The sequence below is a fragment of the Rattus norvegicus genome, chromosome 19 (genome assembly GCF_036323735.1).
Source record: "Rattus norvegicus strain BN/NHsdMcwi chromosome 19, GRCr8, whole genome shotgun sequence".
Taxonomy (NCBI): Eukaryota; Metazoa; Chordata; class Mammalia; order Rodentia; family Muridae; genus Rattus; species Rattus norvegicus.
Window position 1 is genome coordinate 54439593 of NC_086037.1, and position 20046 is coordinate 54459638.

Sequence of the window (20046 nt, forward strand, 5' to 3'; positions counted from 1 at the left end):
CCCCGCCTCTGCCCTGTGGGTGTACGAGAGAGGGCAAAATGAGGTCGGCCATATTTACTAAGGGCGGAAATGACATAACTTCCGGTCGGGCAGATGCAAAGTGGAAGGGAACTAAAATAACGTCGTCGATTTACCGGACTTTTGACTGGGACGCGCGGTGGCACGTTCTTTTTCTACGTCCGTGTTTCTCACTTCCGCTTGTGAGGGATTCAGGTCGGAGGAAGCATTTCTAAGGAACAAGCCAGGTTAGTTGGGTTTTAAGCTCCTTTCCCGGGATGGCACTAAGGAAGGAGGCAGTTGTGCCTTAGCTAAGCAGGAGGTTGTGACACGGGTTGGTGACAGGCGGTTTGAAGTGTCCTCCCTGGTACCTGTGAACCAGGAGTAACCCAACCAGCAGTATCTTGTCAGACACATGCGCGGGATGTTTTGTAGACGTCGACCCTGACGTAAATTAAAGTCGTCTACCTGACGTAGTGACATACCCCTGTAATCCAAGCAGTTGAGAGGTTTAGGGATAAAGATTTCCACAAGTTTGGGGTCACGATGGGTACTAAGTAAGATCCTTAGAAAAATAAGCTCATGTTCAAAATGTCCTTTGGTGCTATCTTGGGATGCTTGTTTCCGTTTTTCTATGAAAGCATTATACATGAAGTTTCTACAAAAAAAAAAAATCAAACTTTACGTACTGCTTCCTAACCTTTTCTCGGTGGCTGTGTAAGGTAGATCGCGGGACTACTATCATCAGTGGCCTGTTGGTGAACATTTAGGCTGTTGGCAGCTTTTTGCCGTGATAAGTGTGTTGAACAGCCTGTGAACATAAGTCTGCGTCTGGGTTCATGTTCTCAAAAGTAGAGCAGTTATGAAAGAGGAGGCCAGTTTTTCTTCCAAAGAGCTTTCGTCTCCAGATTCCACCAGCCTAGACACACCTTTGCTCTCTAGCATTCTGAGTATTACTGTCTTATTTAGTGTTTGTCGACTTAATCCATGTCTTACATATGCCTTTTAACTTTCTGTTCTTTGTCTACTTGCAGAACTGGGCTTTCCAAATGTATTTGGTGTTCATAACATTTATGACTCCGTTTATATCCTTCATGTGCACACTGTCTTGGATATAGTCCCAGTTTCCCACTCCTTCCAACATCTGTCCTGTACCACGTGGATCCTCCCTGTTGACCACATACTCTCCTCCTTCCTCTTTTTATTAGTAACATGGGAGTTTGTTTACTTGAATTCTAATAGTGAGACATGTCCAAGTTCTCTTTGTGTTTCGCTTTCCTCAGTAATTTGTTCTGCACTCACAGTTGGGGAAACACCTCCTGGCAGTCAGCTTCCCTATTTAAAGTGTGACCTACGGGCTGGAGAGATAGCAACCTCCGGTGTTATGCCTTGGCTGCTATCCACTTTGGGTCAGGTGTTTGTTTGTTTAGTATTGTTTGCAACATGGTCTCAGGTTGCCCTGCAACTCGCTGAATAGGCTAGGCTGACTGGCCATCAAATACCAAGGATCTGGCTGGGTGCACTGAGTTCGTAAGGATACTCTCGAATGCCAAGTCATTCTTTTAGATGGATTCTGGGGACCAAACTGGGTCCTCACACCTGCCATACAAACACTTTACTAACTAAGCTATCTTCCCCGCCCTAATCCAGACACTGAAATATAATTTTTGATGAAGGGGTGGGAAAAGGAAGGAAATCCCATTTCATAGCATTAACAGACCTGGAAACTAAACTAATATCCCAGTTGTATCCTCTGTGGATGCGCTCGATAGTGAATCTTCAATCATGGGATTTTTCAAATAGGAAATGTCTTGCCAAAAATTAGGAGCTAGACTAGCAATTTTGTAGCATGACTTCTAGCCTTTGTCTTGCAGCTGGAAGGGTAACAGAACAAACTAGTCTGCTTAGCACCAAAGGGAGACAGAGAGAAGGTCAGATGAGGCCTCAGTATCATCCTTGCCATTCATTTGTAGTTTTCACACACTCTTAGTTGGTCTGTCTGCCGTGGGATTAAGTGCATCTGGGAAGACCCCTTGAGTCAGGACTTGAGAATATACAAACCTCCATCGATGAAGGACCAGTGAAGTGTGGTCCACATATGAAGTAGTACGCTGCTGTGACAGAATCACGAAGTCCTCTGTATAGAGAGATGGGAAGCTCACCAAATGTTAGATTTAGAACAATGCAAAACACAGAAAGGTGGGTAAATCATGTACTGAGCCTCACCCCACCCCGCAGCTGCTCCTCCTCTAGTGCTGAGGTCAACAAGTCTGTCTGCCTCAGCACTTCCCATAAGTTCTGGTTCCATCTGGAGTCTGGCAGTGGGATGAGGCATAGCATCCTTTAACTGCAGGCAGACCTTTGTGCAGACGCCTGCCTGCCTACTCAGCTGCCCATGGCTCCACCAAGCCTATTGGGTGGGAACAGCACTCTGAAGTACTCTGTTCTATTTCAAATCTTAAATCCCCAAATCTGAAGGTGGTGTCTCTTCCTTGCTGGACCACTGACTTATATACAATCTATCTTGTGTAAAATGGGGATAATACAGAAACATCTGTATATGCTTCTGGTATTGTACACAATTTCTCATGGATTTCATCCTGGTGTGTCAGGATAGCCCAAAGTTCTGGAAGCTGGGCCCAAGGATGGCAAGCAGGGGTTGGAACCTCTTCACAAAATGGGCTTCCTGAAAGGTTTCTTTTTAAACCACATCAATGTCTGATCAGTGCTAAATGGTGTTGTTCTGTTCTTTCTGTTAGGACTCACGCACTTCATCTAGGCAGCCTTTAGACACTGCAGAATTGACAGTGCCAACTAGCATTGGACTCTTTCAAGATGAGCTTCCTCTTGCCCAAACTGACCAGCAAGAAAGAAGTAGACCAGGCGATCAAAAGCACTGCGGAGAAGGTCTTGGTTCTCAGGTTTGGGAGGGATGAGGATCCCGTCTGTCTGCAGCTGGATGATATTGTGAGTTTTAAATAAGCAGCCTGAATTAAAAGTTCATCCGTGGGGTTGGGGATTTAGCTCAGTGGTAGAGCACTTGCCTAGCAAGTGCAAGGCCCTGGGTTCGGCCCCCAGCTCCGAAAAAAAGAAAAGAAAAGAAAAAAAAAAAGTTCATCCGTTAGCACTCAGCATCCTGAAAAGGAACAGGCTTAGTGTAGATTATCACACTTTCTCTATGAGCTGATCCCGCGTCTGTCCTGATCTGAGGCCCAAATGTGATGTCTGTTGTGACACCCTCCCCCACTAGCGCCTGACAAAGCTCACTTCACTGAGCAGGCATCAGAAGATCAGGAAATGCCAGCACAGCAACAGTCACATAGTGAAGTGCAGAAATGTCTAGAGAGGGCTGGGGGAAACGCCTCCAAGTTATACAGGATGCAAAGTAGAGGTCTGAACTCTTTCTCTGGTTGCCAATACTCTCTTGTTTGCTGCTCCTAGAATGTGCCGTGTGGAGAAATGGAGTTTCACAGCGTCCTCACAGTCAGTAAAGAAGGAAATTGTGACTAGAGTTACTGTGTGTTTTTCTATTTACCATGGAGATTGAACTAAGATACATAAGAGATAGCCATTCTGCACAAGGCCCTGGGTTCGGTCCCTAGCTCCGAAAAAAAGAACCAAAAAAAAAAAAAGAGAGATAGCCATTCCACCACCACCACCACCACCACCACCACCACCACCCCCCATCCAGCCCAGAATGTGCACTCTTTTCCATAGCTAAAAGTATGAGTTTCTGATCACTCCTACTTACTGATTGGTGTGTGTATGTATGACGTATGTGTGAGGTTGGGTGTACATGGAGGTCAGAGGACAACTTTCAGGGTTTGGTTCGCTCCTCCATTTTGGGTTCCAGAGACTGACTGAGGTTAGAAGTCTCCTGCAGCAAGCACTTTACCTGCTGTGCCGTCTCACCAGCTCCGCCTGTTCACACCCGCTCCGCATGTTCACACCCGCTCTGCACGCTCATCTTACATTACGTAATGAGATTCTTACACCTGGTCCCTACAGCTGACTGATGGCAGACCTTAGACCCTGGCTTCAACACCCAAGGGCAACAAGAAAACTAGATTGACCGATTCTGAAACCACACTTCCAAAGTTCAAGTCCCAGCCCTGCTGCCTAGGAGTTGTACCTCCAGGGCCTCAGCTTTGTCATCTGTAAATTGGGAGTGCTGAGCGCTGAGCAGTTCAATGGTTATAGGTTATAGGTTAAATGGTTTCACAAGTGTGAAGCATTGAGGACAGTGAGCCAGCAGGAGGAGCCCAGGCTCTCCTCTGGTTTTCATTTCTAGGAGGAAGGAGCCTGGGGAGTGTCGGCATCCTAGGTTGTTCGGGTGGCTTGTCGGGATCTGTAGTTTTTGTTTTGAAGTACTGAGCATTGAGACTAGACCTCATGCGCTACCACTAAGCTGTGCTCTCAGCTCACTCCAAGGTGAGTAGACGTTCCTTTTTTTTTTTTTTTTTTTTTTCTGTTTTCGATTTTTTTCTTTTTTGTTCCCCCCTTGGAAATAATCAAGCACAAGCCCATGAGATAGCTCAGCAAGTAAGGTCTGTTGCTGTTAAGGAGAGACCTGACCTGAGCAAGTTGTCCTCTGGCTCCTGCACATGCACCATAGCACACATACACCCATCCTGTCCCCCAACCCTCTGCGTGCATGCGCGTGCGCGCGCGCGCACACACACACACACACACACACACACACACACACAAATAAAACTTAAAAAAAAAACTAATTTCAAAATGAAAGAAACAAACATCAACAAAAGAAACGAAGAAAAATCTTTTTCCCAACATGTCTTAGTTCTACATTTCTACTGCTGTGAAGAGACCCCATAACCAAAGCAACTTATACAAGAACAGTTTATTTGGGGCTTACAGTTTCAGAAGTTAGAGCCCATGACCGTCATTGCAGGGAGCATGGCAGCAGGCAGGCTAGCAGGCACGGTGCTGGAGAAGCAGCTGGGAGCTCCCATCCAGACACAAACAACAGAGAGAGCTAACTGGGAATGGTATGGGCTTTTGAAACCTCAAAGCCTGCCCACAATGACGCATCTCTTCTAACAAAGCCACACCTCCTAACCCCTCTCAAACAGTTCCACCAGCTTGGGGCCCAAGTAGTTAAATATACGACACAGGCGCCATTCTCATTCAAAACCACACAGTACCTTCTGACCCTGTCACCAATGATCCTACAGCGAACACCAGACAGCTGTCTAGCTGGACGTAGTGTACACCAGACAGCGAACAGTAATGCCGTGTCTAGCTGGACGTGGCGTACCCTTGTAATCCCTGCACTTGGGAGGCACAGGTGGACCTCTGTGAATTCAAGCCAGCATGGCCTGCATAGCAAGTTCCAGAATTGTGTCTTAAGAGAAATTCAAATGGGAAAATTTCCTCAAACAAAATTCTTCTCAAAATACTATAGCAAGCTTCATGTACAATGTCACAGTGTGTTTCACAAAGGAAGCATGACCGAACTGACATAGTATTGTGTGACCTTCGTCCATCTTGTCATTCACATGACAGAACTGACATAGCATTGTGTGACCTCCGTCCATCTTGTCATTCACAGCTTTCAAAGACTTCAGCTGACCTGAGTAAAATGGCTACCATTTACCTGGTGGACGTGGACCAAACTCCAGTTTATACACAGTATTTTGACATCAGTTATATTCCCTCTACCGTATTTTTCTTCAATGGGCAGCACATGAAAGTGGATTATGGGTGAGTTAAGTTGACTTTACATTCTGGAAAGTTGGTTTTCTCAAGGCAGGTCTGTGGCTGTTGTCTCCTTGTTTGACGCTCTTTACTTTTTTTTTTTTCTTTTTCTTTTTTTCGGAGCTGGGGACCTTGCGCTCGCTAGGCAAGCGCTCTACCGCTGAGCTAAATCCCCAACCCCCCACTCTTTACTTTTTATAGGACACTTTAGTGCAGAATGAGAGTGTTTTAAGTGTGATTGAAAGATTTTAATTTCCAGTTTAAATATGAAAAAAGTATAGCTTTTGAAGGACTGACTCCATCCTTAAGAATAGAAAATATGGAATAGCTGTATTAGCTGAGCATAAAATATAAAACTTACCCAAAAGTCTGTTGCAACAAAATACCTAATATTTGGGGGTGTCATATGGCATTTATGAAAGATTCATTCCTACTAGGGAGACACATCTCTGTGTCAAGTGTCTTCAGCCCCTCAGAGAATTTTGATGTCATTTTTCAGGCATGCTTGTCAAAATAAGTCACATGATGTCTTCTGTAATGTCCTCCTCTCCATCCTGTTCACACTGTACCATGAGTACCTTTGGCTGTATCCAGGATGTGGTTCCTTCTCACACTGGGGTGGGGGGTGGCCTCAAGAATTTAATACTGTTGGCTCGGACCTGCTCATCCTCCTAGGACTGAGTTATTGCATTAGCTTGTTACCAGCTTCCTGCATGGAATTCACGACAGCGTCAAAGGCTTTAAAGTGCTTAACCTTGTAACCCAGTAATTATGTTTCCAGGAGTTTAACAGTATGTTGAAGATGCATACTATACAATTCTGAGGCAGAGAGAGACTGTTGTAAAATCATATTACTAATTTGTGACGTGATTCTTATTATCTTGAAAAAGAAACAGAACACACACACATACAGAGAGAGAGGGAGAGAGAGAGAGAGAGAGAGAGAGAGAGAGAGAGAGAGAGAGAGAACTAGAAGGGTATACATAAAAGGTGACTTCTGACCTCAAAGATGATTTTGTTTCTCTCTTAAAATTTCTACAACCAATATACTTGATGTGTAAAATAATTCATAAGGTTGTTTATTAATACCCACAACTCAGAAGGCCGGCGGTGAGGACTTGAGAAGACTTCTTTCTGAGACACTGAGCAAACTCTGCTGCTCCAGCACTCAGGGACTCCACATGATAGTGGTGTGGGAGGCGATGGAAGGCGGGGAGGCTCCTTCCCACACCCAGACTTCATGTGAGGGGCTCAGAGCCCGGATGTAGTGCTGTGTCCTACACCTGGGGAAAGGCTCTATGTAGAGAGCCTCTAAGACGGCAGGAAGGAAGAGCCTCTGCTCGCTACTGACCCTGCAGGCCTCAGCTCTGACCACAGTTGTTCCCTCTGTGCTGCAGGTCGCCGGATCACACTAAATTCGTAGGAAGCTTCAAAACCAAACAAGACTTCATAGATTTGATTGAAGTCATCTACCGGGGAGCTATGCGAGGAAAACTTATTGTTCAAAGTCCTATTGACCCCAAGAACATACCCAAATACGACCTCCTCTATCAAGACATTTAGCACTCGCTGCTGTTGGAGAGAAGAGAGGCACAGGCTGAAGCAGAACCTGAACTCAGAGAGCCTGTGGTCTGGAGTCCCTCAGAGACATGCTCACTGCCTGAGCAAAGAGGTTTCATAGGTCTGTAATCAACGGCCCCTCTGCAGAAGCCCCAGTGCTCCCAGAATGGAGATGCCTGAGTGTCCATTCTCTGAGAGCCTCAGAGCAGTGAGCGAGTGACAGGTGGCATTGTAACGTCCCTTTATCTTGACTTTCTTTCCCCCTTAAGGTCAAGCCTCCTCCTAGGCGCTGTGAGAACAGTTTGGCCATGTTTGTGCACACGGGCTCTCCTGGGCCTCCATTTACTCATTTACTTGCCCCTCCTATCCCAGCTTCTCTTGAAATAGTTAATACTTAGATGCAGGGGAGTTCATTTGTTTCCTCACAGACTGAAAACAGAACCCGTCCACATATTTACAGCTGGCAGGTCGTTAATTGACGAGAGAAAAATGTGGCTCTCCACCACCCAGCACAGTTTGAGCTAAATAACAAGTTAACTGCCCTTGGGAAGTAAGGGACAGGGCTCCCCAGAAAGCAGTGCCACCACCCCTTATTTCAAGGACTCAAGGCCAAAAGGGTATCAGATTGTTAAGGGAGCAATGCCTTGAGGGGTTTGCGATTCCAAGGGCTTTTTCAGAATGACCCAACCTCAGGAAACTTGTGTTTCTCGTAAGCCTGTGGTAGTAGTTGTCCCTGACACTGGAGTGAGAGAGCAGGGGCAGAGCTGGAGGGCTATGGCCAGGAAGCTTGTGACCTGCTGGGCAGCAAGGGACTTGTTGACAGCAGAGGCCCAGGTGTGTGGGAGGCAACACTGTCACCACAGGGCCAACCCTGGCATTAGCTGCTTACTACTAAGCTTGTCCTTTAGAGAAAAGTGAAACAGGACCTGGTTCTGACAGATGTGGCACAGAAAGAAGGTTGTTTGGGTTTTCTGAGTCCTCTGCTTAAAGCTGAGCAATGCTTCAGGGAGGTGCAGACAGCGTTTTCCCACCACCTCCTTAGGATGCCTGGGGCTGTGGCAGCCACCCTGGACACGTGGGATGAAGAGTTAGAGATTGTAAGAGTCAGATCCCTGATGAAGTCCTGGGTGAACGATAAACTCTCCTCCAGTCCCTATGATGGAATAAAAGGTCTTTGTCCAACTGACTGTCAGCCTGGTCTTCTGTCCATCAGTCTAGGCACACAGGTGCTAGCAAGATCTCAGAATTTGCACAGGGAAAATACTATCAGCTTTCTACCTGAGGGATGGGTGAGGATGGGTGGCAGGGGCTCTGTAATCTGGAGTCACGCTTTAGATCTATCATGGTTACTTTCCCTTCCACAAGTATTTACTAAGCATGTGTTGTAAACCCTGCCCAGTGCTAGAAACCATGCAGCTATGACTCCTGGACAGAGAGAGGTCTCTGAGGAAGAAGGGGAGTTCCTTGTACAGAAAGAGAGAAACATAGCGGGGAGTGGAACAGGGAATGGAGAAAGGGCCCAAAGGTCTCCTTTGTCTATGTAATGTCCTGCCACCTGCTGGCAGGTGCTGTGTAAGTGCTTGACTGCTGTTTCCTTCTGGTTCTGGACTGTAGGTCCTTGTCTCTCTTGATGTCATAGCTCTGCCCTGGGGAGAGACACCAGTGACTCTGAAGATGCAGAGGTAGGCCATGCGGCCTGCCTGTAACCCCAGAAAAGGGTGAGATTCTCCACTGTGGAAGAAGAGCCACTGAGGAAGAGACCCCAACTCTACCAAACCCCAGAGCATTCCAGCCATGGGACTCTATAGAGTCTCTCGTTTTCATCCTCCCTCATGGAAGAAGTCGAGGACAGGTAATGACCAGAAAGTTTAAGTTGCTGAGCAAATCTGGGTTAAGCTGTTGAGAAGACTATTAAGCCACAGCCTGCCTGCATGCACCTGTTTGGGTTTCTGGCAGACGGAAGCACAAACACAAGAGCCTCTGTCACAACTCTCGTCCCACTCCGAGCTCACACTCCTCATAGGCTTTCCTCACCCATGCCAGAGAGGTGACATCATGGGAGAGGAGCCAGAGTTTGCATTCAGGCGGACCCAGGATCAAGCAAGGGACACAGTGATCTCCCAGAGACCTGACTCTTGCACACATGATTTCGGTAGGCAGTCTGTAGCACCCTAGGGAGTTCCTGGCATTTCAGGATGTCCCCATTTCCTAATAGACCATTCTTCTCTGCAGCCTAGCACCATAACGGAGGACAAAAGCCGCATAGTACAAAGAGCCCAGAAATGGGTCCAAAGCTCGTTTTTTATTATTGACTGAGCAATGCAGGGCTAGCAGCCCTCAGATTATGTCCCCAACCCTTCTACTTCCTCTTCCAGGGTGAATTGCCCTGCCCCACTGTGTGCAGCCCTCTAGTCAGCCCTGAACTAGTTCTTGGCCATTGTTTCCTGGACCCAGTCCTTCAGATCAGTTGCCCTCACGTACACACCATACTCAGCTACGGCACAACTCTTGTCAAAGCTCAGGATCCCAGCTGCATACCAGGTGTCCTCCTCCGTGTCATGGACGGCAAAGGCACTGCCAGCGTCACCATAGCAAGTGTCTTCCTCATACTTGGTAAGGCCAGCACAGAAGGTATGCTTATTCAAGATGGGCTGTACCCCAACAGGACTTACAGCGCCTTTCTTCTCAGGCACTGTGCTTTTCTCATAGTGCAGCTCACACTTCTCCTGGTCAGCCACAGGCAGCATGACATACTTGAGACGTTCAGTAAATCTAAAGTTGACATTCCGCCCCCAACCGGACACATAGCCCATGCGGCCTGGCGCTACGTAGTCTTTGGAAGGCAGGCAGATAGGCATGACTTTCTCAGTGACAAGCACTTTCTGTTTGAGCTTGATCAGCCCGATATCCACCACAGAGCGCTCGGGGTGGAGAACTACCTTCTCAATCTCCACCAGCTGGTTTTTCCCCACATAGAGTGTTAAGGTAGGGGCAATGTCCTTGGCTGTCGCATTCTCACTGTGATTCAGGAAGAGGTTTTGGGCAGTGGTCAGCAGCCACTGGTCACTGATCAGTGTGGCCCCAGTGGTGAGTCCATGTCTGGAGATCATCTTGGCCTGCCAAGGAAAGCTGCCTTTGGCGTCCATGGAACCACCGATGATGCGCTGTACCTGGTCCACAGGATGCTTGGGCTTCCCACACACTGCGGAGGGAGGAGGAGAGACCGATGTGAGCAGCAGTTCAGAGCAGGCCCCCTGCAGAGGCTCTGGAAGAATCAGCCACCACTGCTTTCGAAACCAACAGTACAGGAACACTGCCCTTGCCACCTGCTCCCGTGTGTGTGTGTGTGTGTGTGTGTGTGTGTGTGTGTGTGTGTGTGTACGTATGTATATGTGTGTATAAATATATATATGTATATACCTACATACATATGTAATCGTCATCACACATACACATTCCACAATCCTCTGAAAGTCAATGACAGACCTGAAAGCTGTGTACATTTCATTCTTAGACAAAGTTGGCCCTGCAGCAGGAACATGGATTTTACAGATTATAATCAAAACTGACAGCTGAGGTCGGGCAAAATCTTCATGCAGGCAGAAGCGAGGACTACAGGATGCAGGAATCCCAGTTGTCCCCACTTGTCCCCACCTTAGCCCTTGTGGATTCAGCTTATGTTGTTTCCTCCCTGGCCTGGTCCTTTCTGGATTATGGCCTTGACCTTCGACCAAGGCTCTGTAAGCAGGTGTTCTGGACGGAAGGCATCTCCAGGGGAAGCAGGGTAAACGGTTGATTCAGCCAACCCCTTGGCCTAATTGAGCATCGCACTGAACTCTCTGGGAGTGATCTTGTCCCTCCTTTGCCAGCCGTGGTTCTCTCTGACCCCTGTCTTACTCACTCAGGGCACACAAGAGAAACATGGCCCCATTTTAGCCCCATGCTTTAAGACCTCAACACCCACCTGCCTCACACTTGGGGAGTTTATCGCCAGCAGCTGGGTTCACCCATTGCTTCTCACTGTTTAAGGTGTAGATTCCTGAAACAAAAGGAGGTGAGCTCAGAGAAAATGAATGTGGCCTGATGAAAGAGTTGGACAGGAAGAGGTCAGAGTTCAGATCAAGACTCTTCCCTCACAAGCTACCTTGGCATCTCCGTGCCTCAGTTTCCTCATTGAAAAAATGGAATTAAAGAGTGTCTCTCCCAAAAGGAGGCTATGAGAACCACGGGAGCTTTAAAGACACAATGAAGCTCTTAGAAATTGTCAGGAATGTAGGCTGTACAAAGTCGTAGATAGACTACACTCCCTGGACTGGAGACGGCTCAGCGGTTAAGAGCACTGACTGTTCTTCCATGGTGGCTCACAACCCTCTTCTGGCGTGTCTGAAGACAGCATACTCACATAAAATAAACCTTTAAAAAAAAAAAAAAACTACACTCCCAAACAACGGGGCCACGGAATTGTAGCCCCTTAACAAAACAAAACAGGAAGCTGAGACAAGTTAGTTTGGTAGGAGGACCACCAATGGGAGACAGAAACTTTATTCCAATCTTAATCCCCTGGTTCCAGGCAGTACTTAAGTTTCTGGTGTGACAGCCTAGCCCTACCCATCAAACAGGGCCAGGGGTGTGATGGAGGCATGCTCAAACAGCCTTACCATCTCCTTCGGTCTGTAGTTTGTAGAACTGTCGGCAGCGATAACGAACCAAGTGTTCCACATAGCCGTTTGCAATCTCTGGGGGCTTTGGGCAGCTGTCATCTGCCAAGAGAAAGAAGCCAGGAAAGGGCTGTGGGTGCTCAGATGGCTCCCCGTGCAAAGCCAGAAGAGACGGAGCTGCCCTGAACACCAGACTCCCTTGCACCGAGTGGAAGCTGAGGAAGGGAGGCCCCGAGGGTCTAGGCGAGAGGAGGATCTGGGTCTTCCTTAATACAGTGCGGGACTGATGTGGTCAGACAGGGCCACAGCCCTGCTGGGGTGCACAGCTCCTGGGAAACCCCTGAGACTCACCTTCAATGTCTGTGGCATCATTGCCCAATTCCACAGCAAAAAGCTGACCCCAGAGCAGGAGAGTGACGACAGCTCCCAGGGCTCTGTAGAGAAGTGGCAAGAAGGAGTAGAGTTGGTCTTCTTGCATTTGTGCATTACACGCAAGCAAGGTGTCACTGGGAATTTTGTAGAAGCTTAGAAAGGGAGCACCATGACCCGAAGGAAAGCACCACCAGTGTGGAAGCATATGTGCTACCCCAGCTCTCCACTCTGAGGCAGGAGGATCGGGGCTTTAGCTAGTGCTACATAACAAGTGCCTGTCTCCCGCCCGAGAGGTGGGAGGTGGAACAAGAACCAAGTGGGGAGGAGGCACAGAGCAAAGTGAGCCTCTGCCTCTGCCTCTGCCTCTGCCTCTGGTGGTGACCACAACGTCCAGCAAGGGGAAGCCTCTGCACGCATCCATTAAGTTCCAGCTATGAAGACATTGTTAGGACATCGTAGCTAACTTAAAGATGATGGCTCTAATTTATTTGGCTCTTCTCATTTTTGGAAATTTCCCAAAATGAAAAGGTTATTTTAATGTATAATTTGTCAAAGTTGTTGTTCTCCTTCCTAAGACACAGTCCCATTCTTTTTCTAGGCTTGTCACAAACTCCTGAACTCCCAGACTCACCCTGCCTCAGCTTCTAGAATCCCTGGGTGTGCACTATGACCCAAATATATACATATGTATATAACTCACATGTGCTTGCTCCTATTACTTCATAAGTATTTGGTCTTTAAGGGATTATATATCAGGGCTGGAGAGAGGGCTCAGCGGTTAAGAGCACTGACTGCTCTTCCAGAGGTCCTGAGTTCAATTCCCAGCAACCACATGGTGGCTCACAACCATCTGTAATGGGATCCGATGCCCTCTTCTGGTGTGTCTAAAGACAGCGACAGTGTACTCACAGAAAACAAACAAACAAATAAATAAATAAATAATTTTAAAAAAAGGGATTGTGTATCAAACCAGAAGTTACCTGGAGAAAACTGGCTTCCTCTCAGCATGACTTGTGGCCACCATTGGTACACAGACCACACTTAAACGGTAACCAATTCCCTGTAGATTCTGGCCAGTTAGGAATTCCTTTTGGACACTATGCTTCTAGTCTTTTTGTAACCTTCAAAGTCTTTATATTTTGATTTTAAAAAGGAAGGGGGATGCCTTGATGGTGCCACTAGACTGTGTGACTATTGTCTTTGTTCCTTTAAAAGCAGGAAGTCTGTTAACAGCACAGCCAGCATCCCAGGAAGCTGCTGCATGCCTGGTAAAAACAAAACCTTTCATCTCACTGGGAAAGATCCTCCTTAGAGATAGAAAGCCCTGTCTGTCCTGCCCATCTCTCATGGACACAGGAGGAAGGGGCTTTGTCACTGGTCCCTTCACTTCCTGCCTTTGACATTTCAGCCTGAGGTCTTCACCCACAAAATTCACACTCAAACTGCATAGTCAAGTTATAAAACAAAAGTCTCACAACGCGGGGTTGGGGATTTAGCTCAGTGGTAGAGCGCTTGCCTAGGAAGCGCAAGGCCCTGGGTTCGGTCCCCAGCTCCGAAAAAAAGAACCAAAAAAAAAAAAAAAAAGTCTCACAACGCTTCAGGTAAGTTTACAGTGTGTTGCAATGCATCCACAGCTATCCCTCGGCCATATGCGGCCTGCAGGCTGCGGGCTTAACTCCCACGGAACGGTGCCCATCGGCCCTGTTCCTGCATCCCATTTTCTCACCTCTCCCAGAGACATCTGCATTGTGTGCCCAAAAGTGGGACGTGTGGACTGTGGACTCACCTCATCGTGGGCCTCTCTCACCTCTTTCCAGAAGGGCTGCGCTGTGCTGACTCCTGCTCACCCTTTTTATGCTTCGGGGTTTCACCCCACCTCCTTTTCTTCCATTTCTGTGTTTGCACAGTGTCGGCCTTGCTAAGGTCAGTGACTGTTCCAGTAACCACAAAGCAAACCCCTTTTCAAGAGCTGAGCTCTTGCTTCATACTTGGCTCTCCTCGTGGTGTTATTTTACAAATCATGAAGAAATCTAGCAACTTCACGACCCCTCCCACCCACCGCAGTGGTGGATAACCCCAGAGAGTGGGACGGGGAACAGGGGCTGTTAATCTGATACTTAACTGGGAGAGGGTACCGGTTAGACCTCTCTTTTTTTTTTTTTTTTTTTTTTTTTTTTGGTCTTTTTTTCGGAGCTGGGGACCGAACCCAGGGCCTTGTGCTTCCTAGGTAAGCGCTCTACCACTGAGCTAAATCCCCAGCCCTCTTTTTTTTTTTTTTTTTTAAACACCCTTGTGACCCAGCCTTAACTCAGACTATAAAGAAAGTGTTTTCTTTTTTCAACTGTGCTGCCCAAGCATGACCATCTCCTGAGTGTGGAGAGCTCTGGAATTTGCAGGCAGCAGACTGAGTTATTGGGTCTTGGTCCACTGCTCTTCAATCTCAGAGTGACTAAAGCTCTATAGCGTAGACTGACATGGGACCCTTGTACTGGCTCCCTTCTCTGGACTTATCTCGGAATCACTTCAAATCCAGTGTAGACCTTCCTGCAGTCTCACCCACAGAACAGTAAAAAGAAATCGGTTCCGTTTCACAGTTGCTTCCCGACCCATGAGGACATCTTCCTGTTGCTAAAAGTCTTCCGATTTGAAATCAGTGAAATGAGCCTGCTGTGTCTCCTCTGATTGTTCTTAGCGGAAAGCCACACCACATGGCTAGTGTAGACACAGAGTCCTCAATGGCAGGACTCGCTGTGGGCTTCGCAGCCCAGTGGTTAGTCCAAATGGGCAGCTGAGAAAACCAATGTTTCAGCCCGACACCTGTTCTGGAATGCTGTTCACGCTAATGTAGCCGCTCAACCTAAATGGCTTCACTCGTTTTAAAAAACGTTGTTTTTAAATTAGATCATATCACAGAGTCACTTGGGCAGTTCATAGTGGCATTGGTGCAGTACCAGATCAGCTGGGAAGAGCCCAGATCACTCGATGGAGTATTGTACAGCTATGCAGACACTCAGACAACAGACAACAGGGATAATCTTACAATTCTGATCCCATTACAGATGGTTGTGAGCCACCATGTGGTTGCTGGGAATTGAACTCAGGACCTCTGGAAGAGCAGTCAGTGCTCTTAACCTCTGAGCCATCCCTCCAGCCCAATCTTACAATTCTGAAAAAGGAAAAAAAAAAAAAGGACGAAGTAGTAGAGGATTGCAGCAGGAAGTTCACTGTTCTTACAGGACTCAAAGTCAAGCAGTTTGTTAAAGGACACCCAACTCACAAACAACATCTAGATAATGAAAAGACAGGGCTGGAGCTATGGCTCAGTGAATAGAGCACTTGGTGGTTCAGTTCCCAGCATCAGATGGCTTACACTGGCTTGTGATTCCAACTCCAGGGCATCCAAGCGCCTCTGAAGTCAGATGCAAGACACACAGACACACACCCCTACACGTTATGTAGCAACAATAAAAGTAAAAAAGATACAAAATCCACAGGAAAGGAGAAGACGTTTGCAGATGTTCTGTCACAAAAAGGCTTAATATCCAAAATGTATGAAGGTCTCCTCCAACGAGGTAACAAAAAGACAAATAACTCAGTTATAACATGGGCAAAAGATCACAGCATTCAGGAGGCTGAGGCCCAGGCTGTAGAGTGGGAGCCTTGGCAGGGCAAAAAGAGGCAAAAATATAAATAAAGGATTTGAACAGATAACCTTTTAAAAGATACACATATGGCCAAAAATCACATGGAAAGATACTCAGGTAGATTAAAGAAGTCACCTAACATCTCCCTATGGTGTGCATATACACACATACACACATACTTGTACATAACATGTGTGTGCATACACATGCACACCTATACACAAATGCACACAGATGCATGCACAAATGCTCACACTCATGCATGTACACACGTATAACACATGCTCACACACACAAAACTGTACACACACACACACACAAAACAAGAAGGAAAATTTACTCAGGAGCATTGAAAAATCTCATTAGCAAAATGATATAATCACATTTACTAGAAATGGCTATAAATTGTGGGTGGGGTGTGTGTGTGTGTGTGTGTGTGTGTGTGTGTGTGTGTGTGTGTGTGTGTGTGTGTTGCATCTCCCCAGGGAAAAAAACTGTCGCACAATGAGATGTCCACCGAAGGGAACAGAAACATGATGCTTTCTGTGTTCACTGTAACATCTTCACAGTGCTCCAGAGGTAGAAAAAGCCCCAAGGTCCATTGTAGTGGAATTTTTCCTTAATTGATTGATTGGATAATAAAGATGACAAGATGCTAGTCACTGGGCAGGGAAGAGGTGGGTCTTCCGGGTCTGAGAGAGGAAGAGGGAACCTAGGAAAAGGAGCTCACCCTTTTGGATTAAGAGGCCAGAGCAAAGCAGACAAGATTTAGATCGGGGACTGTTAGATCTAGTGGCAGAATCCACCAGGATCCATCACAAGAAGATTTCTAACATAGAATAGTTGATCAGGATGATAGATTCTGCACCCAGTGATTGTGTTATCTGTTGATTCTAAACTAAGATTGTCCGGTTGTTTTCTATTTCGCAGTGACTCAGGTGGGCCAGAGGAAAAGAACTTAGCTGAGGTGAAATTCAGCCAGGCTTTGGGGTGGGAAGATTAGGAAAGGACTGAACTCCAGGGGAAAGGCAGCCAGTGGAGGGAAGGCTGTCGAGAGCACACCCTTAGCTGTCCAAGGGGACCAAGAGCTCTCGGAGCTCTGGATAGGCAGAGCCAGCACTGATGGGAGAGGCTTTGGCTTGGGGAAACATTCGGTCTCGATCTCAGGTTATGTACTGGGCTGGGAACAGATAGCTGACGATAGCATAGATTGATTTTTAATTATTACACCCAACAGCCTATTGACAGGATGAAATGCAAAATGTGGTGTGTACATACAAAAGAATATTATTCGGGGTTGGGGATTTAGCTCAGTGGTAGAGCGCTTGCCTAGCAAGCGCAAGGCCCTGGGTTCGGTCCCCAGCTCTGAAAAAAAAAAAGAAAGAAAGAAAGAAAGAAAGAAAGAAAGAAAGAAAGAAAGAAAGAAAGAAAAAGTAAAGAGAATATTATTCACCCACAGAAAAGCATGGAGCTGATTGATGCCTTCTATGTAAATAAGCCTTGGAAACACACCAAGTGGAAGGAGCCAAACGGGAGATTCATAGAGGCAGAAAGCAGATTAGAAAGTGACATAGGGGGCTGGAGAGATGGCTCAGCGGTTAAGAGCACCCGACTGCTCTTCCAGAGGTCCTGAGTTCAATTCCCAGCAACCACATGGTGGCTCACAACCATCTGTAAAGAGATCTGATGCCCTCTTCTGGTGTATCTGAAGACAGCTACAGTGTACTTGTATAAAATAAATGAATAAATCTTTAAAAAAAAAAAGAAAAGAAAGTGACATAGGATGGGGCTAGGAGACACCCGTGAGTAAAGGTCTTGCAAGATATTTGATTACACTGTGTTATATAACACAGTGTGTTAAATAAACAACCAAGACTGTGTTATTTCCTGGAAAAACCTGTTTCTAGTTGTGGTATGGCTCAGTCCTAGCACACACCATAGGTCATCTTTGTAATCCTGGCTGTCCTGGAACTGGAACACACACACACACACACACACACACACACACACACACACACACACACACACACGCTATTCTTTTTCAAGGGTAAGAAACTGCTAGAGCTAAAAGAGCTTGCTTAATATCTGTGTGGCTTCTGGCTGGGTGATGAAAATGTTTTGGGCACGGTGCTGGTGGTTGGTCAACACTGCGGTTGTGATCCATGCTGCTGAAGTGGAAGCCGCAAATGGCTGAAGTCGGCTGTATGATACATGTATTTTAAAACACCAACTGGAGAAATAAGTCATGGGTAGTAAGTGAACTTCGCTGTATGGGGAGGAAACAAGCACAATTCAGCTGTAAATTGGGTAGCCATACACTCCAGTGATAGAAAAGCTTTATCCTTCAAGTTCTCAACAGAACAGAGAACACAAAATGTCAAGCACTACCCGTCCCAAGGAGGTAGGAAGGAACCACTAGAGGATGCTCCCAGGAAATATAGAAATATAGAAATAACAAGCCATTGTCAGTGCCCCAGCTGTAGCCCTGGGTGGGAAGTTCACAGATGTATATTTTCCATGCTGTATTGTCTGTCCACGTGTATGAACACATACAATATTTTTAAAGTATGAAGTATTTGTATTTTCAAATATACTGGAGGAGGAAGTCCCTGGGACAATCACTGAGGCCTGTCTGTCACGGAGGAGTCTATCTGAGCAAGGACAGGACATTTAGGTCTTGACCCACGTAGAGCACACATGTAGTGGATTCCCCTGGGTAACCCTGGAACTCATTTTGTAGACCAGGCTGGGCTTGAACTCACAGATCCTCCAGCTTCTGCCTCCCAAGTGCTAGCACTAAAGGAATGTGCCATCAGCACGCAGCTGGAGAGCCATATTTAAAGGTTCGTGAAAACGTACTCTAGTTAGTGCACACCCTGCTGACCTTTGCAGGGAACACAGTATCTGTTTCCCAAAAGACGACACAGCCTGGCCAGACAAAGTGGCTGTATCTGTAATCCCAGCATGCACTAGGCAGAGAAATGGGATTTCAAGCCTATTCTAGGCTACATTGGAAACTAGAGAATAGCCTAGGCTACAGAGTGAGTTCTAGAACAGCCTGGGCTACAGGCACAACAAGGACCTGTCTCAAAAACAAAAGAAAAATTCAGTTGGCCACAAAATTCTTGAGATTTTTGCCCACTACAGAAAAAAATATTATTTTATTTTTACTATATTATTCTACCACCCCAAGGTAATCGATAGCTAGGGCTATTGTGTGTGTGTGTGTGTGTGTGTGAGTGTATGTGTGTGTGTGTGTGCACATGTGAGTGTGAATGTGTGTGACTGTGTATGTGTGAATGTGTGTGAGTGTGAATGTGTGGATATGAATGTGTGTGTGTGAGTGTGTGTGTATGTGAGTATGTGTGAGTGTGTGTGTGTGAGTGCATGTGTGTGTGCATGTTAGTGTGTGCATGTATGTGAGTGTGTGTATGAGAGTGTGAGCATGTGCATATGAGTGTGTGTGCATGTGAGTGTGTGTGAGTGTGTGTGTGCATGTGTGTGCGTGTGAGTGTGTGTGTGCGAGTATGTGCATGTGAGTGTGTGTGCATGTGTGTATGTGTGAGTGTGTATATGTGTGTGTATGTGTATATGTGTGTTTATATGTGTGTGGGTGTGTGTCTATGTATGTGTGTGTGTACATAGCTTTGATTATATTTTAATTTGTATGTGGGCACATACATGTTTGTGTCTCTGGTCCTGGCAGCAGGTGCCTTCCTCACTGAGCTGTCTCGGTGACTCCGTACTTGGTCCTAATATTGATTGTGTCTTTTCTGTGTCAGTGACTCCCTGTCTTGTGGTTTTGTTTGACTTCTTTGCTTTGCTCTGTTTTAATGTTTATTTGTATGTGTGCATCTGTGCATGCATGTATACAACCGACATGCATGTATGCACCCACATGCAGGTGCCCACAGAGGCCAGAAGAGGGAGTCAGATCCCTGGAGCTAGAGTAACAATCAGTTCTGAGCCACCCAATGTGGGCTAACATGGGTGCCGGGAACTGAAATTGGGTCCTCTACAACAGTAATAAGCATTCTTCACTGCGGAGCTATCTTTCCAAAACCCTGTTTCTTAGTTTTTGAAGCAGGGTCTTGGGT

The 20046-nt window shown here is 46.7% G+C and overlaps 2 protein-coding genes across 7 annotated transcripts; one reads left to right on the forward strand and one right to left on the reverse strand.

The window, feature by feature from the left end:
* The first annotated feature begins 93 nt into the window (after window positions 1–93).
* Window positions 94–10185, forward strand: Txnl4b (thioredoxin-like 4B). Of its 6 annotated transcripts, XR_361828.5 has the most exons (5): window positions 94–245; window positions 2757–2964; window positions 5570–5721; window positions 7113–7396; window positions 8890–10185. XR_361828.5 is itself a non-coding variant. In XM_006255579.5 (4 exons), exons 2-4 carry the CDS (start codon window positions 2833–2835, stop codon window positions 7276–7278), a joined length of 450 nt encoding a protein of 149 aa, XP_006255641.1. In that variant the 5' UTR covers window positions 105–245; window positions 2757–2832; the 3' UTR covers window positions 7279–8457. The 6 variants fall into 6 exon arrangements, 5 of the variants coding, with proteins under 5 accessions (XP_006255641.1, XP_017456724.1, XP_063134000.1 ...); XM_006255579.5 differs by lacking the exon at window positions 8890–10185 and having other exon boundaries at window positions 105–245; window positions 7113–8457; XM_063277930.1 differs by lacking the exons at window positions 94–245; window positions 8890–10185 and adding an exon at window positions 300–2196 and having other exon boundaries at window positions 7113–8457.
* Hp (haptoglobin) lies at window positions 9559–14109 on the reverse strand. The gene is made up of 5 exons (NM_012582.2): window positions 14092–14109; window positions 12285–12367; window positions 11934–12035; window positions 11240–11314; window positions 9559–10477 (listed from the first exon to the last, which is right to left on the reverse strand). The coding sequence occupies exons 1-5, from the start codon at window positions 14094–14096 to the stop codon at window positions 9699–9701; spliced, it is 1044 nt and encodes a 347-aa protein (NP_036714.2). The 5' UTR covers window positions 14097–14109; the 3' UTR covers window positions 9559–9698.
* Between the last annotated feature and the right edge of the window lie 5937 nt (window positions 14110–20046).